At 46.2% G+C, this 14,307-nt stretch overlaps 1 protein-coding gene across 2 annotated transcripts in view; it reads left to right on the top strand.

Moving 5' to 3' along the window:
• Positions 1 to 13,419, top strand: part of Elovl6 (ELOVL fatty acid elongase 6) — a 105,347-nt gene extending 91,928 nt beyond the window's left edge. For both annotated transcript variants that reach the window (XM_087897583.1, XM_087897582.1), the window contains exons 4-5: positions 4,699 to 4,850; positions 10,468 to 13,419. In XM_087897583.1, coding sequence (XP_087753709.1) covers positions 4,699 to 4,850; positions 10,468 to 10,898 — 583 coding nt within the window. In that variant the 3' untranslated portion in view covers positions 10,899 to 13,419. The remainder of the gene's footprint in view (positions 1 to 4,698; positions 4,851 to 10,467) is intronic.
• The last annotated feature ends 888 nt before the right edge of the window (positions 13,420 to 14,307 follow it).

Here is a 14,307-nt window from a genome sequence, read left to right as displayed (position 1 = left end):
ATGACCAGGACTTGTATGAGTTAGCAACCATTAGCATTGTCTGTTATATGTCTTCTTTTTTGAATAAATTAAAATTTTAATTCGGAACCATTTCTATAAGCATATTTCTTGAAGCTTTGTATACAGCAGGTCACGACTGTGGGATAGAAGCCACTGGTAAACCCGAAAACATGGCACAAATAGCAGTGCTTTCTGATTCACCCCAGTAGCACTTTTGTTCAAAATCATGAGATAGCTCCATCTGCTCACTTTGAGTATACCGACAAGGAAACTAATCGGACCATTTCCGTCTGTTTATACAAAAGGCTGCACTTGTTAGACTTCTTTTTCAAGGATCCTAATACTTAGATCTTCAAGCTAAACAAGCTAAAGGCAATTTTTTTTCTAAACTTTTAAGTGTTCTGCCATCAGAAGAGGAGTCCTGGCCATATACACACTCACTCCATTCTACCTTTTCTAGTGGTGTGTGTGTATGTGTGCGTACATACGTGTGTACATGTGTATGCCTATGTGTTTTAGGGGTCTCTGTAACCCACAATATGTTACAGAGGTTCTCTGCCCTCCGCACGAGCCCTGCAGTATCTGACACTTGGGATGTGTGAAATGGTTGTTGGTTCAGTAAACGGATCAGGCTTTTCTCCAACAGTCCTAGTGCCGGTTTTTGTTGTTGTGTTTATTTTTGTTTTTATTCTTGCATCCTGACTGCGGTCCCCCCCCTCCCAGCCCCTCCCATGCTAGTTTGTGCTTTAATCACAAGGTGACTGCTATCCGCCTCACCTTCCCGCTGAGCCGTCAGTCACAAGCCTAGTTGCTGCGGGCACCTCTGCTTTTGTTTATTCGGTGAGCAATGGACGCCAGCTTCCCATTGAAGTAGAGTTTTTTTTAAATGTTAATAAATGCTTATGGAAAATAACCGATACTGAATGTATATGCTTGGGGTACAAAGAACACGGTCCTCTCGTTAACCCGTGGATTGTTCTCTTCTCAACTTAGTGCCCAGTAGCTATTCCTGGCATCTGCCTGGGGAAATTCACAACCCCTGTCCTTACAAGGTGGCCAGAGGTAAGGAGCGCCTCAGCCAATTGGGGCACTTAACTGACCACCTTGCTGCATGGGGGGCGGGGCAAAGACGTTGACTCCTCCCTCCCAGGACGCTCTTGCGTCCCTTGCCAGATGTTCATCGGAGTTATGAACTTGCTAACTGACATGGATGGCGAAAAGCTGGCAGACACAGGGTTTGCAGTCTGGGTAGGAGAGCAGGGAGCCTGCGCCGACTAAGTATACAGTGTCCTCAGTTGTGTATCGGCATCCCCTCCCTGCTTCCATCTTACCCCACCCCCCCACCCCACTGCCCCCACCCCTACCCACATCGGGCTCCTTGGCGTCATGCCCTGAACAGCCAGCTGCAGCCTACAGCCCTCTCTAGGGAGGGCTCAAAGAGAATGACTCCCAACTGCTCCTTTGGGTTCAGAAGACTTGAACTTCAGCTGTGGGGGTGGCTAGAATGTTTCTTTCTAGAAAGGACTAGTCACGTGTCCCAGAGAGTGAAAGGCCGGGCCAAGCCTACCAGAAAACAGTGGGCACGGGACCGGAGCTGCTCTTTCATGGCTGAGTCACACCGTCTAGAAGTAACGCAACTTACACACAAAAGAGGTCTCTCCTTAAAAGATGTTTTAGTCCTGTGTCACCGCATGCTGTTGTTGTAAGAGTCACTTAATCCAAAACACACATAGCTGAGCTATGGTAGAGCAGAACTAGTGGGTTCCCTCAGAGGACCTGTTGGGCAGTAGCGTTGTCATAGCCCAACAATGTGGCTTTGCTCATGAACGCATGGCTGGCACCGACATGGTCCCTCAGAAGCGCCACTGCCCTCAGTTCTGAGTCAGCCTTACTGTTCAGAGCTCAAGGAGTGAGGCTTACGTCCAGACGCGAGACAGTAGTGTGTCGTATGTATTTGTCAACAGTATTGTGGGTTATCGTGATGTAAGAAGTTCTCTGCAGTGGTTTTCCCATGTCTAGCACTCAACCCTGTGAGTAACTATTTGCCCTCAGCTCAAATGCCGGCAGGCAACGTGTCTGCTGCAGTTTCATTCAGACAGTACGGGCTAAGAGCAGCCAAACCATTCCCAGCCCAAAGGAACACTCAGCACCTTGGCTAGAGATGGTCACATGACCACCATATCTTGGGGCCACATGGGCATGATGGGCTGGAGATGATGGCAAGATTATGCTTTATAAAATATTTTATAGAAAAGTCCTAGATCTAGCTGGTGTGTTTTGAAGGGTATCAGATGTGTCCTGGCCTTAGACTTAACAAGTCATTGATAGCTCCCCCTGCTGGTTTATGAGAGATAACTGATAGACTATGTACCGCCATACCAGCAGTACATAGTATTTTGAGCCACAAAGTGATTTTTGTACAGAATGTTAAAAAAATGAAATAAAATAAACAAAACCAAAAAAATAAAATAAACAAAAAAATTGTATCTACCTAGGGCTTTGGACTACAAGTAATAGGAAGAAAATTTCTCAGTAGTTTCCGTGATACAGACTTACCTCTCAAATGCAAGAAGTCTGAACCAGGGTAATTGAAACATGACTTCATTCACCAACTCATCCACGTCCAGAGCCACTGTTTTGCTACCCTGAGTTGACTTTGTTCGCAAGGCTGCAAAATGTCTGCCTTCAAACCATTCGTATCAGCAAAGAAGCCTTTCTCGACCCAAAGCGGGCCTCTTGCTAAAATCGGCCAAATGTGGACCCTAACCAATCTCTGCCAGGAAAAACGGGGTGCTAAAACTGGGGTAGACACTCACGATTGCTCCTAAACTACAGATGAGATGTTTTTCTTAGAATAAGCTATTGGGACACCCCGAACAAAGGACTCTTAATATGGAGGTGGGAGGTTCTTGACTCTTCATCAGACAGCCCACCATTGGATCACACGTCCATGCTTCTGTTACCTTTGATAACAACAGAGTGTCTAAGACCTAAAATCTTGATTTGGAGAAGCTGGAACCTTTCCTATTGAAAGCTCAGCCAGCATCTAGTGAAGCAGGAGGGAAGGCTGGAGGTTAAGAATGAAAAGCTCCATTATCCAACTTTGACTAATGAGATGCAAACCACTGTCTCTAAATTAGGGCTATTTTCTTGACTGTAAATTGGGAGGCATCCCCATCAGGAGATGATGCCTCTTTGGGATTTGAAAAGGACCAGCCTTGGGATGGATCCAGACAAGCTCCCAGAAGGAGGAAATACCTAGAGGGTCCTGAGGAGAGAACAGGTAGTGGTACCCAACAGTAGTACCCAGCGGTGCTGGCTAGAGCACCAGTAAGTGGGCGAGCCGTAAGGAAGCCCTGTAGAACCACGTGATTCCCGGATAGGAGGGGCTTCTGGGTGCAGAGAGCAACCGAAGGAGTAAACTGGAGCCGTAATCAAAGAGTGACAATACGTACTGAAATCAGGGACACGACACTTAAGGATGCTGCTTACAGTCGCAACTTAGATGGGCACTGACTTGAGGAATTCCCTCACCGTGGAATCCCCTTGCTCCAGTTGCCAAGTCCTCTCACGTTTTCAGTTACGGTGTTGAGTCAGCAAGTTCCAAAGTACTCCTGTTTCCTTAGCAGCTCCACGTTTTGTTTGTTTTGTGTTTATATTGTCAGAAAAAAAAAAAACCTTTCCTCTTCTGACATCTCTGTGGACCGTCTATGAGTGTGTAGAGGCACACATATTGAAGAACAGTATTGGTAGTTCGTGTGCACAGTTGGGTTGATACTTAGCTCTTCTGCGGCGGGTGGAACTTGCAGCAGGGTTGGGAGTAGAGGTCAGCCTAGAGGGCACTCCTGTACTGATGAGGAAGATGACCACAGAGCAGAAGGAGGTGGCCAGGACCAGCGGCTTGGATCCTGCTGCAGAAACCAAGGCGTCTGGTCCAGATGTGCAGGGCGAGTTAGCTTCAAGACACTAACAGACTTCCAGGGCTGAGAGCCAACGGGACTTGAAAAACGACTAAATACAGATCCCACTGAGGTAGGGCCAAAGACAGGCAGCTGTCCTGTCTCCTGTCCGTGAAGTGGTTCCCAAGCAGAAACCCATTCCTAGGAGATTCTTAGGAAGATGCTGGTGTGGACTGAGTCTTCCATTCCATGACCTCATTGTGGAACACTGATGAGGAGCAAATGGTCTTCAAAACAGAGGACTGGGGGTTGTGTTAGCTCCTTTACAGGGTACTTGAAAAGGTACCCAGGGCACTGAGTACAAGAGCCTTCTCTGCCTGCTTTGACCAGTAGCCAACCGATCTCAGCTTGTTCACATCCGTGACTTCTCATTGCTGTGAGAAGGGAGGAACAATGGAGGATGGGTTTATTTTGATGTACACCCTAAGGAAGGATGCAGTCCATCATTGGAGGAGGGCAGTATGGCAGGAAGAACATTAGGTAACTGGTACCATTTCAACACAGTCAGGTGACAGAGAGACAGCAGGAAGTATGACCAGGCTGTACAGCTTCAAAGCTACCTACCTCAGAAAGGTTCCAGGACCTTCCAAAGCAGGCTATCAGCTGGGGACCAGGTATTCAAACAAACGAGCCTTCGGGGGCCGTTTCACGTTTACACCGTAACAGAGTAATGCTGTATGTGAAGTTGTTTCCCTAATTGTTTCTTTTTTTTGTTTGTTTTTAATTTCCCTAATGGAAGTATATTCGGTGCTCTTCGAACTGGTGCTTACATGGTGTACATTTTGATGACCAAAGGCCTGAAGCAGTCAGTCTGTGACCAGAGTTTTTACAATGGACCTGTCAGCAAATTCTGGGCTTACGCGTTTGTGCTCAGCAAAGCACCTGAACTAGGTGAGTGTCCGCGTCGTCGTCCCCCATCACAGCTTCACATGTGCAGGACTTACTAAGAGTGAAACACCCAACGTGTAGGTCTGTCTTTGTTGATTGCTGAAGAACTAAAACGTGAGAACTTGAAGATTTTGACGGGCTGTCCCATCCCTTTGCTCCCTCCTTTTTAAATACATCATGTATATTGACAAAAAAAACCCCGAGGTTTCAAATGCCAATTTCCCAGCTCTACTAAAAGTAAGTCACTTTCAGGGACTTATAAAATAACACACGGTCTCCTCTTTGAGCTCCATTAACAGCTGAGCTGACATTAGAACGCAGGGAGGGCGAGCAACACGGCAATTTCCAAGTCACGTAGATAAGCAGACGTTCATCTCTGGAGCTCAGGCTCAGATTGAGAAATTAAACTTTGCTTCTGGGGTGCGTGTTCTCATTAGCGAATGCTAACTGTTGAGTTCTGCCATTTGGTTTTCTTCCCCCCCCCTCCCCCGAGTCTGGCCCTGGGGAAAGCGAATGTAGGGCAGCTGCCAGAAATCAGTGGAAATTATTGCTCAGCTTATATGTTCTCTTTGCTCTTTTCGATGGTCGTGAAAGTAAGGGAGGCGTAGGTTTGCAGGAGCGTTGACAAGTGACAAGGACCTGGGAAACCGGTGTGTGTGTTTGAGGAAGGCAGGTCACCTTCTCTCTGAGATTCCTGCTATTTCTAACCTGGGAGTAATCATATGGCTTTAGTTCACGTGTCTGAATTGTGGAGTTAAAAAGACACATGTTCATTGTTTTCTCTCCCTTAAAGAGAGGTGACAGAGCCTACTGGTAGTGGCGCACGCCTTTAATCCCAGCACACGGGAGGCAGAGGCAGGTCGATCTCTCTGAGTTCGAGGTCGTTCTGGTCTACAGAGTGAGTTGCAGGACAGTCAGCATGGCTACACAGAGAAGCCATGCCTTAAAGAAAAGCGAAGGAAAAGAAAAGAAAAGAAACGAAAGAAGGACGACAGGTTGTAGGTTCATCACAAGACTTCTCCAGTCTGCGCTGGGGTTGGTGACATCCTCACAGTTCATGGTCACATGCCCAGGAGCTCTCCCCAGCGTGTTGGGGAGCAGCTAAGCCACTTGCCACAGTGTGCTGCGACGTCTGCTGCCTGTCGGAAGCTGGCGGTTGGATTGATGGTTGTCTTCCAAGGTCAAAGAATAACAAAGAGTAGCCGAAAACTCTAAAACCTTTTCCTGTGAGGATCAGAATGCGGACACAGGACGCTACATGATCCAGGGTGAATGCTGTGTGTCCCCGCAGCAGGCACATACGCACGTAGCACCGTGAGCACAAACTCAGAATAAATGTGTTAATATAGATTCAGTTAGTCAGTCGATGAATTTATGTAAGCACCTATTATTAGATGCAAAGCTACTTGACAGAGATTTTTACAATTTGAAGACTACAGACTAGGCCCCAGGAAGTTCTCCGTGAGTGTGTGGGTGTGCACATTTGGGTGTGCAAGTGCAGATAGACGCATGCTCTGATGTGCATTTGGAGGCTGGAGGACAGCCTTGGGTGTTGAGCCTTTCCCCTTTGAGAGAGGGTCTCTGTTGTTTCTCTAGTGTGTACCCCATGCTAACTGCCCCCCCAATTTTATCTCCGCTTCTTTCTTTAGATGCTTGCTTAGCACATGGCAGCTCTTTTATGACTTCTAAGGGTTTGGACTTAGGTCCGCACACTTCTTGTTGAATTTGCTCACATGAACTAAGACACAGAAACTCCTTCCTAATGAATACTGCCAGTTCTCTAGTAGTGATACATTCTTCATACAGCCCCAGATCCTTCATAGGAGGATATGAAGATCTGACAATACTTTCTTAAATTAAAAATATGGAACAGTGGCCTCCAAATACTCTAGAGCTTGTGTAACAGTGTCTTGTCAGGGGGTCCGCTGCTGAGTGTCACAGGTCTAAAAATCCAAACAGGTGTCCCCCAAACCAGCCCCGACCCTTACAGTGTGTTTGCCCGTGCATGTTGAGGGTTCAATTAACTCCTGATTTTCTGCAGTTAGGAAGTCTTGTCAATATCATCTGATTAAGAAAGATTTATCCATTAGAATTATTTAGAAGTTCTCTTTAGGTCCTGCATTCTACCTTTCTGTAGTCTAAGATTTATGGACTCCTTTACAAATACCAGAGAAAGATCATGCAGGAACGTGCATGCACACACACACACACACACACACACACACACACACACACACACGTGCACACGTGCACACGCGCACACCCCACCGGTAGTACACCACCGAAACTATCTGCAGTCCCCCCAAAAGCATACACCTAGAGTTTTCACCGTTCTCTTCTCCCCGGGGACTAAACAGGCATAGTATTCACATTGTGGTGTAGCCATCACACCGTCCATTTCGGGAACTTTCCTACCTTCCCCAGCTGAAGCTGTACTCACTCACCACTGACTCCGCTTCACTAACCTCCTAATGATGGCAATAAGGGCTCTCTCTATTTCAGCGGAAGTGGTGGACCCAGTGGATTTAAAGGACTCCACTCTGCTAGCACAAGTGAGAGCAAGAGAGCCGCCCCTCTACTGTGTGTGCCAAATTGCCAGTGCCCACGGCTTGAATTCTATTAAAACCTGCTGAGATTTGCTTTTGTTAAGACTTGGAAACATCTGCTCTGTGTCTAGGCCCTCGCGCAGCCGAGCCTGTCATTGGTGGGGAACTCTGACTCAGCAGCTCGGCAGCTAACTCTGCGGAGAGGCGCTCAGTCATCTGTGACAAGCCACACACACAGAGTTGGCCCAACATAGCTTTTGGTGGCCGTGATTGCCCTGAGAAGAGAAGGCTGGTTGACGTCTCCTTAGGCACACAGAGGTCTTGGGTCCAAGAAACCCCAATGTCTTGTCTGCTAGTTGTCTCTCAGTTGAAGATAGCTGGGCCGAGGGTTTTAGGGGTCACCGTAAAGAGGAACGTGAGTCAAAATGTAACAAAATAGTGACAAAGCAGACACCTTCAAGAGGTCAAAGTCCTTTCGTTATTACTCAACTAGCACCACTTGCATAAATGCCAAGGGATATTTGTGCCAGGAAGTTGACTAGCCAACACTGATCCTATCAAAGTCCTCCGGGTAACATATATCTCTTAGTTCCTCTGTTGCTTCTGCCACACCTACAAATCCCACGATTTGGCATGACTTGGAAAACAGAAAGTAATAATGATGATGATGATGAACAAAGCTATATTTGCATCAGAAAAACATGGCTATGCAATCAAACAGCGGTAGCAAAGGCCGTGAGGGTCGAGGCTGGCCCTTCCAGAACCTAGCCATAGTATTTTACGGGAAACCACCATTTCTGGGGACAATAATCTGGATCAGGCTTTGAGTAGAGCTGCTCAGAACTCTCAGAGCCCCCATCTTCGCCTTCTACCGTCCTGACCATGCGTTCTGAAAAGGACTCGGTGTAAATTCAGGTGGATTTTGTTTTGATCACGACAGATGATCTCCCTCCCTCGCCTTCCCCCAGAAGTAGCTAGGCCGACTAAGACAGTCGAACATCCCCCTCCCCCAACTCCAAGCATGGGAAAGCACAGCCTACTTCAGTACCACGGATCCTGCTTCCATTCCCACACTGTCTGTCTTGTTAGACAAGATGTCCTTCGTGTAAGAGGGCTGACAGTGAGAGTTAGCTAGAATGATTATTTCATGGCAAATTGCCACCATTCCAATTGGGTATTGAATCAGGTTGATATTTTTTATGAATGTTAAGAGATTCGTTAAAACATCTCGATTAGGACTGACTAAATTTGTTTAGAACGTGAAATTCCCTAGACTTCCCCCTTCTTTCCATTCCCAGCATATTTACATTATAGTCCAAAGAAGGAAGGCACAGAACAGTCATTGCCCAGAAACGGTGATTCTGGCAGGTGTGCCGAAATAGCAGGGTTTAATACAAAGTAGAATTTGGCCCTTCAGCCTACCCGAGAGTGACCATTGCCTTCTGGCATTTCGGTCCACCTAGCATTTCTAGGCACAGTGAAGAGCAGCATCTCACAAGAGAGCAGAGGATTTCAATGGAAATTCCATAATCGGTCTCGAAATGAAGCCACTGGCAACTTTGCTTTCTTTTCTAAACAAATAAGAAATAATTATGTTTAATAATTCAGTAGGGAAATAAAGTAATAGCCGCTGGTAATTGTAATGGGATACCGCCTGTAGTAGTGTAACCGCAACCATAGGAACGTTGGCTTGCCGAGGCCCCACATTACTTGGCCTTGTCTATACCAGGAACCCTAGGCCATCCACCAAGTACGTGAGGGGTAAGACTAGGGTGTGTACTTGCTCCATTTGTCTGTAATGAAACCTCAGAATAGAACAAATTTCCAGTTCTTACTGGTATTAAAAAATATAGTTATATTTGTGAAAGACGTTTTACGCATGTTGTACACGTGCACATTCATGTTGCTGTATGCGTGTCTGCAGAGGCACTTCCGTGTGTGTGTGTGGCGGCCTGAAGTCAACTTCAGGTGACTTTCTCAGCCAGCCCCCCACCCCTACTTGTGTTTTGAGGCAGGGTCTCCTGCTGAACCCGGAGCTCACCAATTCCTTGAGGCCAGCCAGTGAGCTCCAGGAATCGACCTTTCTCCTCTTCCCCAGCTGGGATAACAGGTACCTACCAAGAAGCCTAGCTTTTTACAAAGGTGCTCGGGATCCGAACTCAAGTCCCCTGGCTTGTACAGCACACAGTTTATCAACCCAGCCATTCCCCCTGTCCTGAAGCTGACTTGGCATGACTGAGCCCTACAGAGATTGGGCAGTGGCTGCACCATTTACCTGTGTGAATCTCTGACAGCTCACTGTTTATCCATTTTCCCCCCTAAGTGGCCCATACAGTACATTTCTCAAAATCACGGAAGGGGATTTGTGAGAACAAGCAGCTACATACCCGAGCATAGCTCTAGCTTTTATATAAACTCCCTACTTCAAACCAATTCTTTTCTTCTTCGTGGCATGGAGAAGGAAAAAATTGACATTCTTAGAGAATTTTTAATAGTCTTTTCATAAAATTTAAGTCTTAGACACTGTCATTTGTTTCCACTTTCCTCTGCCCTTGTCTCCTGTTTAATTTGGGTTTTCTTCTGGTCTCTGTTTTGTTTTGACTTCTTGGTGGGATTGGAGGTCAGACCCAGGGCCTTGCCAATGTTGGGCCAGCCCTCTGCCCCCACAGAGCTACATCTCCCATTCTGAGTCACCTTTTTCTTATTTACAAGGACCCCATGTTTTACACAGAACTCACAAGATACATGTTTGAGGGCTCTATTTTTTGTCTATCTAAGGGTAATTATGGTTTTACTATCAAGAGATGCCTAAGAACGTTTCGTTGGGCATCTGAGTCTGTCTCCTGGTCATTCTTGCTCTGAGACCAGTCACCCGTCCTTTTCTGGTCACGTTTCCGTCTGTGTATGATTGAGTCTGGTTGATAATGTCCCTTTCAGATCAGAAATAAGTAAGATTTTCCGTTGAGTGTCTGGAAAAGTAGCCTGTCTCGCTTGTTGAGGATCTTCCTACCCCCACTCCTTCCGGAGCACGCCGTGGGCCTCACCTCGCTTTCTCCCCGCTCTTTGTATTCCAGGAGATACGATATTCATCATCCTGAGGAAACAGAAACTCATCTTCCTACACTGGTACCACCACATCACCGTGCTGCTGTACTCCTGGTACTCCTACAAAGACATGGTGGCCGGGGGTGGTTGGTTCATGACGATGAACTACGGCGTGCACGCCATCATGTACTCTTACTACGCCCTGCGGGCCGCGGGCTTCCGCGTCTCCCGGAAGTTCGCCATGTTCATCACCCTCTCCCAGATCACCCAGATGCTGATGGGCTGTGTCATCAACTACCTGGTCTTCACCTGGATGCAGCATGACAACGGCCAGTGTCACTCCCACTTCCAGAACATCTTCTGGTCCTCAGCCATGTACCTCAGCTACCTTGTGCTCTTCTGCCACTTCTTCTTCGAGGCCTACATCGGCAAGATGAAGAAAACAGCGAAGGCTGAATAGTGCCAGGACTGAGGAGGAAGACATAGCTCAGGGCCACCACGAAAAATACTAGACAAAAAGATATAAATGGCACAAGGAATCACACATGGTGCAGCTAAAAAAAACAAAACCTACGTACGAGCAGACACAAACCCCGAGGCAGCTTGGGCGTAATGATTCGTTTGACTTCACGCAGTAAGTTTATGATCCTTTTTGGGTGAGGACTCACTGAGCGCTTCTCCATCTCAGTACTGCTGCTGAGGGACCCTTGTCCCTCTCACCTGTCAACTCTAGAACACACTTGATCCAAAGGGAGCCACAGGCGGAGGGAGTAGTGGAAAGCAAGCAAAACACTATAGAAAGAGGGGGAAAATCGAGTTCAGAGTTATTTTTCTCTAAGGACAAAGAAGTTCCCCCTTCCAAACTATGTGAGCACACACATACACAGACACAATTCCTTTCCATCTTTTCAAACCAGAGCTGGTAGAAATGATAAACATGGAAGAGACACAGGGTTTATATCTAGAACAGCAATGCTTTTGCCAAAATCAAGGCCTTTTAAAGGAAGGTTAGCTTGTAGCCCCTTGACAAACGATGTCTTAATTACTTTTACTGCGGCTGAAATTCAGAAGCTAGGTTTCCCTTCACTGCACAGCCTCAGGCGACTGAGTTTGCTACAACCAAACAAGTCAATACTTCCTCACGATGCTGTATTTCTGGGAGGATGGAAACCACGCAGCCCACATCCCAAGAAGGTGGTCCCACAACAGACCCTGCGGTTGAAGCGTCGCCTTGACAACTGTTACTTCTGCTCTTCGGCGAGATATGAAGCCTCCTTTGTTCAGTTGCTCCAGGCTTTAGGACGGAAGAGTGAGTGCAGAATTGAAAAGATGGAAGCTCAGCCAGTTGACTTGAAAATGGGATTTTGTGCTATCTGCAACAAAATTCAGCCAGTCGCCACTGAGCCGGGAAAGGGGAAAGGACAATGGGAAGAGACCGGAGCTGAAGATTCATCCAGGAGACTGACAGTATGTTTGTTTCTCCTTCTTGTTTGGCTTCATGAATACTCCTGGCTTTCCACATGAGGCCCCGTGACACAGTCCATGTTTTCTATATTTTTGTGACTTTCAGAAACAGATCTCGGGGCTCTGCCTGATTTGGGGTAAACACTGTGTTTCTACATCCTCTGCCTTTGCTACCTAAGCAGCGCGGAGGCGTGTGGAGTGCCCTCTGCTGGCCGAGTGAGGAACTCCAACAAACACACTTAATACAGGCTGAAATAACAGGCAGACCACAAAGGGCCTGCGTAGATTAATCCCTAGTTCTAAATGCTGTCAAATGCCCGGCATACATTTGACCAAATCAGAACAGAGCCTCACTGCTTCAAGTAAGCTCCACTAAATTCTAAAGTGACTTTCACTTGGGAACTCGGAAAGTAAATGTATTAAGAGCCATATTCTTAAAAGAAAGAAAGAAGAAAGCTAGACAATGTTATCTGTAATATTTCAGCCCTCTACAAGCCAAATAAATGTGTCGGTGTTCCTAATATTTCAAAGACGCAATTATGTAAAGTTGTTCAATGTGGTATAATAGTATTCTAACTGGTTAAGTAGCTTAATGATTAGGCAAACTAGAGGAAACAATTAGAGGCTGCTACACATCATAGATCATGTACTCCTAACCACTTGCACACAGAAGTGTGAGGTACACTGAGCTGCAAAGCCCAAATGAACAGGAACACAATTTTTGGCTAGCAGAAACTATCGCTATCTTCCTTTACTTGAGAGTGTACAGTAAAAGGGATTTTTTTTTTCAAATTATTTTTATATTATTTTAGCTTTAATTGTGCTGTCATTCATAAAGCAGCTGCACAGCCTTTCTGAGGGACGGCAAGGGTGTTCCCGGCAGCTTGTTGATGTGAGGAGTTAGAAAAGAATAAAACCTGATTCCATCCTGTGTGGATGGATTGACCAGTGAACAAAGAATCCACGCAGGTCAAGACCTGACTGAAAGACCGACCGGGAGCCAAGCTGGACTGGGGGGTAGCTGTCGCATCCACGTTCGCACTGGGTGCTGGCTTCACGTTGCCTGGCAGAGGGGACGTGGTTGGAAGGGGGTGGTGTTATCAGGACAGAAGTTGACTTGAGCTGACAGTATAGAGAGCCACGTGGAGTCTTACGGTGTCATTGTTTGTTTGACCTTTGTAAAGGCCCGGTCCTGAACAGTAATAAGCCTTTCCCTTGCCTTATAAAAGAAAGCGAGCAAAATAATGAAAATGAAGAAAAGGTCACCTGTCAGCTGACTTGAATCTAATCAGGGCCAGCCCGAGGTTCGTCTGGCTGATTCAGTTAAATTCAGATATTTATCGTAGAATACAGGCTACAATATGGAAATAAGCATAAACTCTAAGAAGACTAAGCTATGCTTCCAAAGCACTTTAATCTTGATGTTCGCTTCATGCTGTGTTCACTTGTAGAAAAACTTAGACTTTTCGTTTGCAGGATGAATATCTAATAAATAGTTTCTAAACCAGCTAAATATATCTAAAGGCATTTCCGGTGTTCATCATGGGGGAAAAAAAGCCACATGTTTTTTTAAAAAACAGAATTCTGATATAGGCTCAGCACACTGTTTTTTAATATATCAGCTTAGCTGCTCTAATTATATCAAGATACGAGGCTGGACCACTGGCCTATGACACATCTGAAACCTGCCAGAGAATTGACTGCCACCTAGATAATACTGCTGCCAGTTAACATTCCGGGCCAGCAAGTTTGTTAGCTGCCCCACTATGCTGCAATAGATTATCTTCCTATTGACGTCCCCTCTGCATTCCAATCCCAGGGCAGTCAGGACATTGTTCCTGGATTAAATGGAAACAGATCCTTGGTTTCACAGAAATGCAGTTTCATTCACTAGGTCTGAGCATTGACTCAAATGTGTGAGTTTGCAATGAAATTCTAGTGAGAAACCCTTCACACAGTAGGAGATTTTGTCTGGACCCTCTAGTGTCGCTTATGAGGAAGGAACAACTATTACTATTATTTATTTTATCGTATTTATGTCCAATGCCAGGCCAAAGTATTGAATTAAAATCACCGTTCTCAAGGATATTGTTTCAGGCAGTCCTGTGTCGTCATCCCCCCCCCCTCCAGTTTTCTAATCCTACTTTATTATAGACATTTGAGACTGGAGGGAAAAATACATGTGCATTGCTTCAGGAGGAAAGCAGCTTTGTTATGTCTCCAGCAGTATTTATATGATGATTCCCTAGCTCAGGCAGAAGCTGCATGTGGGTGGAAAGCCTCCAGGAGCCTAGGAGAACTCTTCCAGTGAGGACACCCACGGGTTGTTGTTCATTTGTCTTAGGTCAGTTTTATCTCTGTGATGAGATAAATCCTGTCACCTTAGAGTGGAAAGCACCATTCCA

The sequence above is a fragment of the Myodes glareolus genome, chromosome 17 (genome assembly GCF_982192425.1).
Source record: "Myodes glareolus chromosome 17, mMyoGla1.1, whole genome shotgun sequence".
In the NCBI taxonomy this organism is placed as follows: Eukaryota; Metazoa; Chordata; class Mammalia; order Rodentia; family Cricetidae; genus Myodes; species Myodes glareolus.
The sequence above is the reverse complement of the archived record's forward strand: the minus strand, read 5'-3'. Positions and strand labels throughout refer to the sequence as shown.